General features: G+C 49.6%; 1 protein-coding gene across 4 annotated transcripts in view; it reads left to right on the plus strand.

The window, feature by feature from the left end:
• The window catches only part of DLG3 (discs large MAGUK scaffold protein 3), a 1,928,515-nt gene that overhangs the window by 1,125,439 nt on the left and 789,896 nt on the right, over positions 1 to 13,180 (plus strand). For all 4 annotated transcript variants that reach the window (XM_078640191.1, XM_078640192.1, XM_078640194.1 and 1 more), the window contains one exon: positions 7,423 to 7,473. In XM_078640191.1, coding sequence (XP_078496317.1) covers positions 7,423 to 7,473 — 51 coding nt within the window. The remainder of the gene's footprint in view (positions 1 to 7,422; positions 7,474 to 13,180) is intronic.

Genomic DNA, 13,180 nt, shown 5'->3' on the forward strand with positions numbered 1-13,180 from the left:
CCCGCCCTTGTCCCGGGCTTATCCCCGGGCGCTCCCGCGCGCTCCCGCGCAGCGTCTCTCACTAGTTTTTATGGGCCAAGAGCAATGGGGCGTGTTGTAGGAAGGTGTGGGCGGGGCGTTCAGGGAGAGCGGGGCCAGGTGACTCAGCCTCACGCTCGCAGCCCTGAAGCCTCACACGCCCCCTCAGAGCAGCCAGGCAGGAAACCACGAACCAACAGCAAACGGTGAGGTGAAATCCGCAGCGGGACCCGCGGAGCGGGTTCCGCAAGTCGTGGGTTAAGGCAGCCCTTAGCAGCAAACAGCTCCAGCCAGGTCAGGTCCAACGAGCAAACAGCGTATATGAGTATATTATGGCTGGTGGAGTTGCTGAGGCGCTAGCACCTGTCCTGGAGGTGGTTGAGTATATTGTGGCTTCTGGAGTCGCTGAGGCGCTAGTGCCTGTCCTGGAGGTAGTTGAGTATATTGTGGCTTCTGGAGTTGCTGAGGCGCTAGTGCCTGTCCTGGAGGTGGTTGAGTATATTGTGGCTGGTGGACTTGCTGAGGCGCTAGTGCCTGTCCTGGAGGTGGTTGAGTATATTGTGGCTCCTGGAGTTGCTGAGGCGCTATTACCTGTCCTGGAGGTGGTTGAGTATGTTGTGGCTGGTGGACTTGCTGAGGCGCTAGTGCCTGTCCTGGAGGTGGTTGAGTATATTGTGGCTCCTGGAGTTGCTGAGGCGCTATTACCTGTCCTGGAGGTGGTTGAGTATATTGTGGCTTCTGGAGTCGCTGAGGCGCTAGTGCCTGTCCTGGAGGTAGTTGAGTATATTGTGGCTTCTGGAGTTGCTGAGGCGCTAGTGCCTGTCCTGGAGGTGGTTGAGTATATTGTGGCTTCTGGAGTTGCTGAGGCGCTAGTGCCTGTCCTGGAGGCGGTTGAGTATATTGTGGCTCCTGGAGTCGCTGAGGCGCTAGTGCCTGTCCTGGAGGTGGTTGAGTATGTTGTGGCTTCTGGAGTTGCTGAGGCGCTAGTGCCTGTCCTGGAGGTGGTTGAGTATATTGTGGCTGGTGGACTTGCTGAGGCGCTAGTGCCTGTCCTGGAGGTGGTTGAGTATATTGTGGCTGGTGGACTTGCTGAGGCGCTAGTGCCTGTCCTGGAGGTGGTTGAGTCTATTGTGGCTGGTGGACTTGCTGAGGCGCTAGTGCCTGTCCCGGAGGTGGTTGAGTCTATTGTGGCTCCTGGAGTCGCTGAGGCGCTATTACCTGTCCTGGAGGTGGTTGAGTATGTTGTGGCTGGTGGAGTTGCTGAGGCGCTAGTGCCTGTCCTGGAGGTGGTTGAGTCTATTGTGGCTGGTGGAGTTGCTGAGGCGCTAGTGCCTGTCCTGGAGGTGGTTGAGTCTATTGTGGCTGGTGGACTTGCTGAGGCGCTAGTGCCTGTCCCGGAGGTGGTTGAGTCTATTGTGGCTCCTGGAGTCGCTGAGGCGCTATTACCTGTCCTGGAGGTGGTTGAGTATGTTGTGGCTGGTGGAGTTGCTGAGGCGCTAGTGCCTGTCCTGGAGGTGGTTGAGTCTATTGTGGCTGGTGGAGTTGCTGAGGCGCTAGTGCCTGTCCTGGAGGTGGTTGAGTCTATTGTGGCTGGTGGACTTGCTGAGGCGCTAGTGCCTGTCCCGGAGGTGGTTGAGTCTATTGTGGCTCCTGGAGTCGCTGAGGCGCTATTACCTGTCCTGGAGGTGGTTGAGTATGTTGTGGCTGGTGGAGTTGCTGAGGCGCTAGTGCCTGTCCTGGAGGTGGTTGAGTCTATTGTGGCTGGTGGAGTTGCTGAGGCGCTAGTGCCTGTCCTGGAGGTGGTTGAGTCTATTGTGGCTGGTGGACTTGCTGAGGCGCTAGTGCCTGTCCCGGAGGTGGTTGAGTCTATTGTGGCTCCTGGAGTCGCTGAGGCGCTATTACCTGTCCTGGAGGTGGTTGAGTATGTTGTGGCTGGTGGAGTTGCTGAGGCGCTAGTGCCTGTCCTGGAGGTGGTTGAGTCTATTGTGGCTGGTGGAGTTGCTGAGGCGCTAGTGCCTGTCCTGGAGGTGGTTGAGTCTATTGTGGCTGGTGGACTTGCTGAGGCGCTAGTGCCTGTCCTGGAGGTGGTTGAGTCTATTGTGGCTCCTGGAGTCGCTGAGGCGCTATTACCTGTCCTGGAGGTGGTTGAGTATGTTGTGGCTGGTGGAGTTGCTGAGGCGCTAGTGCCTGTCCCGGAGGTGGTTGAGTCTATTGTGGCTGGTGGAGTCTCTGAGGCGCTATTTCCTGTCCCAGAGGTGGTTGAGTATATTGTGGCTGGTGGAGTTGCTAAGTCACGAGTATTTGCAGGGGCTGCTGTGGCTGCTAATGGAGTTGTCTGTGGTGTGCTTTACATAACCCCTTGTGATTGTTGCTGGAAGTTTTGTGGTGGAGTCTCGTGGTCCCTGTTGTGGTTTCCTAGAGCGACAATCTGCTATCAGATGTCCTTCCTTTTGGCAATTATAGCACATCATGTTTTGTTTATTGCTTCTACCTCGGCCTCTCCCTCCTCCCGTTGCTGCTGTTGCTGCACACCTTGAATTCCTTGCTGGGTATATTTACTATTGGTGGTACCTGGTACCATTGTTGCTCTGTCTATGTTTGTGGTATTTGTACTTATTGCTGGGCGAGCAGTACTTGCGCCTCCACATTCGCTTCTATTGTATTTTCCCTTTTAACACTCTTCTCTAACCTTTGATTTGCTAATGTTGCTGTCATTTTCTCTAGATGTTCCTTCGCTTTCCTTTCTTTCTCTACCCTCCTCTTTGCATGGTGTAATATTATCCCTTGTCTCTCTGGCCATGGTTTGCTTTCTGCTGCTTCTACTGCATCCAGTGGTTGCTGCAAATCTTCAGGTAGTCAATTTTTAGCAATATGGAAAAATAATCTTGTTCCTTGGGCAGGAAGAGCCAGTTCAGCAATCCATAGTTTTCTCATACGCTCATCATATTCTAATACTGTCCCATCCTTCCCTATGACCGGGCTCATCGTGACACATATACCTGGCATGTCTGTGTATCGTATTCTTAGTTCCCCCCACACCACTGCATGTGCACTCTTAAAGGGTTCTCTGTCTCTTTCACCATTGACCATCGTTATTCTTTGTCCTGCGTTATTCTGGGGGACGATAGGAAATTTTGTATCCGTCTCGTCTCCCACTACGCATGCGAGGAGGCTCTTTACGTCCCCTAAGCCATTTACACACCTGCTGTCTGTCTTTCAAGGGCCACAATCCCCTTAAACGCCCTCTCAGAAAGTGGAGGTCATTGTTTCTTTAACTTGTCTTTGTCCATGTGTGGCCTTGGTACATACATTGTCTGCTTTACTCAGGGTCTTCATTGTATAGTCAGTTGCCTATAGGGTGGTCTGCGCCTTCTAAGCAATGCTGGTGTTACCGGGGGAAACCTACTCCTGTCCCGTCGCGCACAATCTTGCCAGACTGGGAGGCCGTCCCTCGGGTACTCATAGTCCCAAACTAGAGGTCCTTTCCCTCCTATAAGGCAATCTTGGGCTGTTGCCTTATCTAGGGGATCAAAGGACCCCCCCGACCCCCTGGACATGGTATCGGAAGTGTACCTGGTTTGCTCTCAGTATACCCAGCAAGGTCACTTGAAAAGGGAAAAACTGCAAATGCATCCTGCTCTCCTAGAAGGACTACGTCATTAGGGGATACGCATGATTTATTATTGTGATTTATTAACATATTCTGTTTTTGTAATAAAGAAGAGACTTGTAATATCATTTACTGTATCCCTTTTGGAGTTGTTCCAAGTGTCTGAGTGTGGCCTGTGTGTCTCAAGATTTGATGTATAAGTAAGTGTTCTAGTCCAAAGGAAAAAATATTTTTAACTGCAAGAAGAGGAACCACCTTATATCCAGCTAAGTGGTACAGCCCCCCAGGAGACAGACAGGTGTCCTTGCGTGAACCATACCTTACTCAGACATCCCGTCAACTGTCTGGAGCCCCTGGAGAGGACAGTCAAGCCACCTCTCTAACTAGGCTGCTCACAACCCATGTGCAGTCATTCAAAGTCTGAGACACAGTACAACCCTTAACCCGTTTCATGCACCGCCAATTTTGCGGAAGTGCGGCACTTCTGCAAAACGGGTGGGGCCGCGTCGGCCATTGGCCGACGGCAGCACTGGGCAGGTAGTGCTGCCGTCGGCCAATGGCCGACGGCAGCTTGGAAGGGGTTAAGGAAACACCAAGAATGCATTGCACATGAGACACAGACTCACACCGTCCTTAACCCCTTCCCCGCTGGACTAATTCCCCCGTGTTGCAGGGGGAGGGGGCCCACGCGCGGCGCCGCAGTGCTCGTGACGAGCTCAGCTCGTCACACTGCACAGTGGAGCTTTGCTCATGACGAGCTGAGCTCGTCACGACTCCGCACACTCAATGGAACGCCCTGCACAGGAGGGGAATTATACCCGTGTGGGCGTTCGGCTGCGGTAATGACGAGCTCAGCTCGTCATGAGCACAGCTCCACTGTGCCTCATGACAAGCTGAGCTCGTCATGAGCGCCGAAGGAGCTAAACCATAAGTCCCATGTGCTTATAGTCAATTTGGGGCCATTGCCTGGTCCCCAGTGTACCTCTCCCCACTCCTTCATGACAGGGCCATGGTACTACCATCTTCACAAATATAGGACCAAGCCCTCCTGCCCTCTTCTGCAGGACATAAAGCATGGCAGCACAATACAGGGTACCCAAAGCTCCACAAAGGAAGGGTCGCGCAATCCAGCCCCGCTCTTTCAGCAGCAGTGTTTGAGCGGCATGTTGAGATTTTGGTGGGATTTTGCCTTTGAATGTTTTTGTTTTGTCAGTGAAAAATGAAAGTAGTTTGTTGCAACTTGCCCCTAAATACTTGGAGCGGAGGTAGTAGGTTGGTATGTGTTTCCATGGATGAATGTGAAAATGGCGTCTGTTGGATCTAGGGAGGTGGAGCTTTGCTCCTGAATGTGAGTAGTTCTTGCTGTTAGTATGGCCCTTTTACGCCCCTTTCCTAGGGCTGCGAGTTTGGTAAGAAGCATCTGGGATTTTGAATTGGGCCACTGATTTTGAGCATTATGTTGTTTCATGTCATTTTGAGTCGGTAGACCATCAATGCCTCTGCTTGGATCGAGTTTAATTTCCACGGGGCAGTGGTATCTATGATGTTGAGAATGGTTTCACTGTAAACATACTCACACTTGCTACACCTAAGAGTTGTGTCTGTGATGGCATTCATGATGCTTTATATTATTCTGAGCTATTTTGTACTTATTTTCAGGCCTCAATTGCCATACTAGTTTATAGAGTAATGTGTACGGAAGAAGCTTGGATGATGTCATCAGTGATGTCATCAAGATGCCATTTAAGATGTCATCAGTGATGTCATAATTGATGTCATAGAACATGTCGGCGGGACCCAAGTTATAGTTAGCTCTGCTAACTATAACTGTGAATTTCTATGTTTTTTTTAGTTCACAGCATAAATGTTGTCACCGACAAATTCACCTAACTATAGCGTTATTTTAACCTTTGTTTTTTTTAGTGAATTTCTAAGGTTAAAGAAAAACAGATCATTTTATCACACCTAACTGTAACATTACTTTAACCTTTGTTTTTTCAGTGAACTTCTAGGGTTTTATAAATGTAAAGTAATATTTAGTTAACATACGTAAACGCTATCCCCTCACCGCTCATGGCCTTTGGCCATGCACGGTGGTTGGCTGGCTGCAGGGCCTGGCCTGTGCCCAGGCCCTTAAGCCAACCCCCCCTCTCTGCGCACGGCCTTTGGCTTTATGCAGTTGGGGGTTGGCCACAGGGCCTGGCCTGCAGTTAGGCCCTCTGGCCAACCCCCATAAAGGCAGCCAATCCCACACTGTGCTGGGCCTTTGGTCGTGCATGGCCTGGCAGGCTCTGTGGCCATCCCCTCACATGCAGCCAACACCACAGTGTTCATGGCTTGCTGCCATGCACGGTGGGGGGTTGGCCACAAGGCCATTCACTTCAGCTTCTTCCTGGAAGCTTCAGGGTAATCTGTCTAGAAGGGGCAGAGAACAATTAGGGTTCCCAAAATGCAAAATCCCCCTGTATTTACCATTCACTTCTTTAGACAAGGCTACAGCAAAACCTGCTGAACGCAATGACACCAAATTTGGCAGGATGCTAGATCTTGGTCCGCAGATTGTGCTTTTTGTGATTTGGTGTAAATCTGTTCAGTATTGTCGAGAAATTCAGGTTAAAAAAATAATGGTATATCTGGACGGTTGGGTCCATGAGAATCTTGCGCCAGTTTAAAAATAGAGCATTCTGATTGGCCCAGGGAGCTTTATATCCCTTGGGCTGTCTCACTCCTGCAGGAGTCAGACTGACGCAGGAGCGAACGTTATGATTGGCTGCGAGCATCATGAGGAAATTTTTGCTAGCAGCCATTACAGGTCTAGGATGCTTAGTCCCCTGTCCTGAACACGTTTATAAAAAATATATAAGGGGGCAAGGTAGGGCCAGTAATGTGAAGAGAAGGGAGAGGAGCCACTGACAGACAGCTGGGGAAGATGGAAGTGAAGTGTGCATTTGGGGAGAACGTGTGACCGGCCGAGATGCTCTGAAAGGAGACAGGGTGATGGGCTGAGGAGAGAGAACGTGTAACCTGGGCGCGGTGCTCTGAAAGGGGACAGGGTGATGGGCTGAGGAGAGAGAACGTGTAACCTGGGCGAGGTGCTCTGAAAGGAGACAGGGTGATGGGCTGAGGAGAGAGAACGTGTAACCTGGGCGAGGTGCTCTGAAAGGAGACAGGGTGATGGGCTGAGGAGAGAGAACGTGTAACCTGGGCGAGGTGCTCTGAAAGGAGACAGGGTGATGGGCTGAGGAGAGAGAACGTGTAACCCGGGCGAGGTGCTCTGAAAGGAGACAGGGTGATGGGCTGAGGAGAGAGAACGTGTAACCTGGGCGAGGTGCTCTGAAAGGAGACAGGGTGATGGGCTGAGGAGAGAGAACGTGTAACCTGGGCGAGGTGCTCTGAAAGGAGACAGGGTGATGGGCTGAGGAGAGAGAACGTGTAACCCGGGCGAGGTGCTCTGAAAGGAGACAGGGTGATGGGCTGAGGAGAGAGAACGTGTAACCTGGGCGAGGTGCTCTGAAAGGAGACAGGGTGATGGGCTGAGGAGAGAGAACGTGTAACCTGGGCGAGGTGCTCTGAAAGGAGACAGGGTGATGGGCTGAGGATGAGGAGAGGGAGCTGGCAAAGGATCTAAGGCAAACCAGATGGGAAGTGTAGAGATGACTTAATACGGCTGCGCTTGAGGAGTGCGCTGAGCTGGCAAGGTGATAGGGTTTGTGGCTTAAACAGAGCCTCGGAGGTCATACACCAGGTGGGGTAACGACCACTTCCTAACCCTCTATTTCTCATCTCTCCCACAGGTGAATGGCAGCGATGGGATGTACAAGTATGAAGAGATTGTGCTGGAGAGGGTAAGTGACAGTCTAAGCTGCCCAGCAACTTCAGCTGGTAATTATGTGAGTTACAAAAAACAACAATAACAATGTATTGCACCAGGTGGCTGAAGAGGGGAGAAAGAGATGGCCTGCGTTAGAAGGGGCTCAGGTGATGTCGCGATAGATAGGCCAGCGCCAGCGAATGGGCTGGCCTGGCGCAATCTATTCAGCACTAGAGGTCTAATATAGGCAATGTCCTGTGGTTATGGGCAATGTCCTGTGGTTATAGGCAATGTCCTGTGGTCAGATCACCCTGCCTTCCTTGATGAACCACTGTCCAATTAGATGCTTCCTCTGAACAAACGATAGAGGGATGAATAAACTATTACCAACCCCCATAACAAAGGACGTTTGTGTGGTGAAAGAGTAAAATAGGAAATGTAGAACCTCAGTGTTATATAGATTACCAGAAGACCAGCCTAGTTCCAAGAAGGTTTATTGTCAACATCACGTTTTCAGTCAGAGCTCTAGTGCTGGGTAGAATGTTGACAAGATAGCAGTGGTGTGTCCAACTGCCAGGGAATGCTCCATGAACCAGGAGGGGAAGGGGGAGCCAGGCGAGGTGGAGGGAATAAGTGATAAAGGATAATAATATGTATATAACTGAAAAAGGTATTTTACAACATTCAACTATTTCCTGTGTCAAATGAACAGGACTTTGGCCTCTTGCAGAAAGTCCAACTGTGTAGAGGCTCTGAAAATGTTGACAGGTTTCAACTCTTTATGAATTTTATTGTCCTTCTACTTTCTGTAGGACAGCCCTTTTGTGTAAACTGGTTGAAACACTATCAGCATACACACTTGCACTTAACCCACTCATGAACATGTAAGCTGATTATGGTGAGTGCCTACCTGTGAGATCTATGTGTCCTGGGAAACATCCTTTACCACGAAACTTTTACAACGCGGTACCATTACCACGCAGGTTTTACAACGCATGTCGTTTCAACGACTTGCGCTGGAGGGCGCTGTAGGTTAGGGAATAGTTTAATTTACTATCCAACTCCTTCCCTACTATCCACGAGGACTGGAGTTGGAATAGTAAATTAAACTATTCACTATCCAGCGCCCCGCCAACGCAAGTCGTTGTAACGACTTGCGTTGTAAAACCTGCGTGGTAACGGTACGCGTTGTAAAAGCACACGTTGTACCGTCATACATCCATGTGTCCTCTGCAAGCCACTTGGGCCTACTCAGCCTTTCAAGGTGAATACAATGATTAACTTTGAGCTGAGTAATAAACACTTGTGTCCCAATTCACAAGCCTTTGTTCTGTAAGTAAGCATGCTGTACTCATGGAAGAAGAAATAAAATAGGCAACGTGTGCTTCACACAACCAGCAACATGAACTATACTCGAGTAAATGCAAAACAAGCCACTGATATTCAAGGCAGCTGTCTTTAGGAAACCTGAAATGTTTCATTTATATATATGCAAGTTCCTCACCTCTCGAAAACATGTCCAGGAAATATTTGCGAATTGGCTACAAGATGTAAGTTACTCACATGAATAAGAAACCTGTTGGATCTAAGCAAGCAGTGCCTTTGTGATAATACCTCAGTGAATCATGCCTACTGTGCTAATACACAATCCGATGTTTGCGTGCCCTACACACTACGTGGCACAGCTTTGTAGTCTGACCAGGACTTGATCATTCATGATGCTGGGATATTGTTGATCGTAAGTGGGAATGTCATTGATCAGGGAAAGGATCATTGATGAGGAAGGTCTAGAACCCAGGTTCAGTCCAGCACCAGTGTATTATCCTTCCCGAGGTGAGTATTCAGTGAGGGCATTGCGTGGCTCCCCTACTCAACGGGGGGAAAAGGGTACATTGTATTAGCAGCCATCCACCCTAATCGAAGGATCCATTCACTTCTTTAGACAAGGCTACAACGAAACCTGCTGAACGCAATGACACCAAATTTGGCAGGATGCTAAATCTTGGTCCGCAGATTGTGCAGTATTTTTGAGATATTAAGGTTAAAAAATAATTGTATATCTGGACGGTTGAGTCCGGGAGAGTCTTGCACCAGTTTAAAAATAGAGCATTCTGATTGGCCCAGGGAGCTTTATATACCATGGGCCATCTCACTCCTGCGGGAGTCAGACTGCCGCAGTAGCGAACATTATGATTGGCTGCTAGCATTATGAGGAAAATGTCCGGCGGCGGGGCTCGGGTGGACGGAAAGAACTACTAATGCTTTAAGCCCCCTCCTGTGCAGCGAGATGATCATGACTGGACCACTGGTGAGAGACTGGAGCAGTAATAAATGTAGAGGTCGCGGCTCTTGGGGTCGACTTACAGGGCTGTGCTCAGGTCACTGCAGTGTGCAGGCCCTCTGTCATGGAGTGCTCCTCAGTCCTGTCAGAGCCGCCCAGCCAGCAGTGCACAGACACACAGAACTCAGAGTCGCTGCCCGCCACGTCTCTGCCCCAGCCCCACCTGCCCCGACATTGACTCCCACATGCACCGCTGCAGTGGGACTGCAGTGCCACGGTGACTACCTGCTTTAGTTCACCCAGTCTCAGCGTGTGCAGGTGTTCAAGGTGCTAAAACTGCATGATAGTGCATTTTTATGCAGCGATGCGGTCTACCTCATTAAAATGCCATAGTCTGACGCCTGATGCGTAGCACTTGGCAACGCTGACTCAGCACAGGAAGGACCATGCACTGGATAGCAGGCATTTCCCTATTGAGACACACACATATTAAATATGAATCTTTTATACTGTTCTGGGGGCTGTTTTTAATGGACTGATGTAAGCCTGACATTCTAAATAAGTTTTAGAACATAACTGGAAGTGTAAAATAGCTGAAGCATGCATTTTATTTTGAGACCTGTGTAAGGGGGTGTTTTCTGTTGAGCGAAGCCTACTGTGCTTATAAATAAATGCTGTGGGCAATAAAGTCTAGGGTGTAGGTCCAGCAAAGAATGACTAAATGCTCAAAAAAATCCCGACATGTTTAAACAAGCAACATAGCAAAACCTAGCTGTCTGACGTAGACGAGTAACATGCTAACAGTCAGCATGGCAGGCAGATGGGGCAAACTACAGAGGACACACCTCATAAACCAACTATTAAGGCTCTCATGCGTTCGTTGTGTTAAACCTATGGACATGGATGTGATGTGTTGGACCGAAGGGGTCTCAAAAAGGATCGTTAAGTGTAAGGTAAAGGGAGGGAGAATCCTCTAGTGCTACCAACAGGGACTTCCTCAGTTACTTAATGCTATTTATATATGACCAGTGGTCGAAGTGGGGAAGAAAAAGTAGGGGAACTGTGGGTGGAGAATCAGGGGCAGGAATAACCAAAGATTGGATCAGTGGGCGGAGTCAGGGGTGTGGCTAGAAATAGCAAAACATACCATTTTTAGTATGTTTAGCATTTCACTGACCAGTTACAGCTTATAACGTTATTTAATTCAAACAATGGATAAACATGTTTATTTGAGGTGTAATTCAGGAAAAAGCAAACACTCATAGGGAACACAGGTTTATGTAAAGCGTGTGAAATATAAGCAGGAACAACATGTTCCCTTAATGCTTTTACTCTCATTGTTCAGAAATCCATGAGTATTTTTTGTCTCAAACATTGAGGACATGAATACAGGGCTCCTCCTGTACACATTTGTTAAGCAGGGCTCAGAAGAGAAAGGGACTGTCAGAAGAATCTAGACTCACGGAAACCCACAAAGGCCCCTTTATATTCATGTCAGCCAGCAAGCTGCTCAATCATAATATAGCAAAAAGAACAACTGGTGGACAGAATGCAGAACAATGTCATACATTCACCCCAGGACAGAGATCTGGGCCTAAATCCATTGTTTTTTTGCTCACCATGCCATTCCAGTTTGGATCCAGCCATGTGCAAATCAGTCTTGATCCTGCGCCCAATGGGACCAGTCCAGCTCGAACTGCCAGCCATATGTATTCAAGTGTCCTTTCATTCAGGAAGTGAACACAAAGCAGTACCCACTGAACAATGCACATAAAATATTGCTCTTTGATATGCATGGTACACGTTCTTTGCAGCAGGCATATTACCCTTCCGCGCTACCTTAGGTGAGTAAAACAGCCATTAGACAAAACATGCTCCCATCTCTCTTCAGCAGGTACATTGATCACCAGAGTTATCTTGGTACTTGTATTGTTGACCGAAACCTGCAGAATATACAAAGAACTTTGCAGTGTTTTTAAAACTCCTGCACTTGTACAAAACCTCCCCCCCCAAACTAAACTGGCCCCCTACCCTTGCGGTCGCCCTGGGAAACGCCTGATGCCTGGAACGGCCAGTCCAGCATAGTTACCTTTTTCAATGCAATACTGCAGATATGTATCCTTATTAGATATAAACGTCATGGATCACTGTGTTTCAAGTTTAGGGTGCACAGGTACCCCGTTCAGTGTGGTCAGTTTGTTAAAAGAAACTAGTTTGTGTGCCTCCCTGCACCACAGCATCCTCTACACAGAGGATTTTACACTCCTTGTTCTGGAATCCACTGCTAATCAAGGGCCGATATTGCATTGTCAACAGTCTGCTCTGCTCTGTTGTGTCACAAGTTAATTCACAGTTGTCTGATGGCCCTTTCAGTGTTGCTTTGCAGGCCCCTAGATAGAAGGGAAGGGAGAGGAGGTTGTGAGCACTGCAGAGTAGGGTGGCCAACTGGCATGGGTGCAAATTCAGAATGGGGAGTGTAAAAGTTCAGGACAAGGGGTCAAAATTCACAACAAAAATTCAGGACAGGAGGTCAAAATTCAGGACAAAAATTCAGGACAACAGGTAGGCTTTGCAGACACATCAGTGGATGTCATGCAATAGTATATAAATAAATAGGCAAGGAACATTAGTACAAGTCACTTTTCCTGCCCTGTCACTTTCTCCTGCCCGGTCACTTCTCCTACCCCATCACCGCTCCTTCCCTGTCATTTGCCCTGCCCCGTCACTGCTGCTTCCCGTTCACTGCTCCTGCCCCATCACTGCTCCTGCCCATTCACTACTCCTGCCCGTTCACTACTCCTGCCCGTTCACTACTCCAGCCCGTTCACTGCTCCTGCCCGTTCACTGCTCCTGCCCGTTATCTGCTCCTACCCGTTATATGCTCCTGCTCGTTATCAGCTCCTGCTCATGCCTAACCACTTCTCCTGCCCGTCACCTCTCCTGCCCCGTCACTTCTCCTGCCCCGTCACTTCTCCTGCCCTGTCACTTCTCCTGCCCTGTCACTGCTCCTGCCCCGTCACTGCTCCTGCCCCGTCAGTACTCCTGCCCCGTCAGTACTCCTGTCCAGTCAGTACTCCTGTCCAGTCAGTACTCCTGCTTATGCACGATCAACCCTCCTGCCTCGTCAATTTCCCTACCTACCCCCCTTCTCCTGCCCTGTCACTTCTCCTGCCCCGTCACTTCTCCTGTACTGTTCATCGCTCCTGCCCTGTTCACTTCTCCTGCCCTGTGACTGCTCCTGCTCATGCCTAATCACTGCTTCTGCCCAGTCACCTCTCCTGCCCAGTCGCCTCTCCTGCCCTGTCGTCTCTCCTGCCCTGTCGCCTCTCCTATCCGTTCACTGCTCCTGCCCCGTTCACTGCTCCTGCCCCGTTCACTGCTCCTGCACGGTTACCGCTCCTGCTCATGCCTAATTACCGCTCTTACCCCATCACGTCTCCTGCTTTGTCACTTCTCCTGC

The sequence above is a fragment of the Lissotriton helveticus genome, chromosome 4_2, assembly GCF_964261635.1.
Source record: "Lissotriton helveticus chromosome 4_2, aLisHel1.1, whole genome shotgun sequence".
Classification (NCBI taxonomy): Eukaryota; Metazoa; Chordata; class Amphibia; order Caudata; family Salamandridae; genus Lissotriton; species Lissotriton helveticus.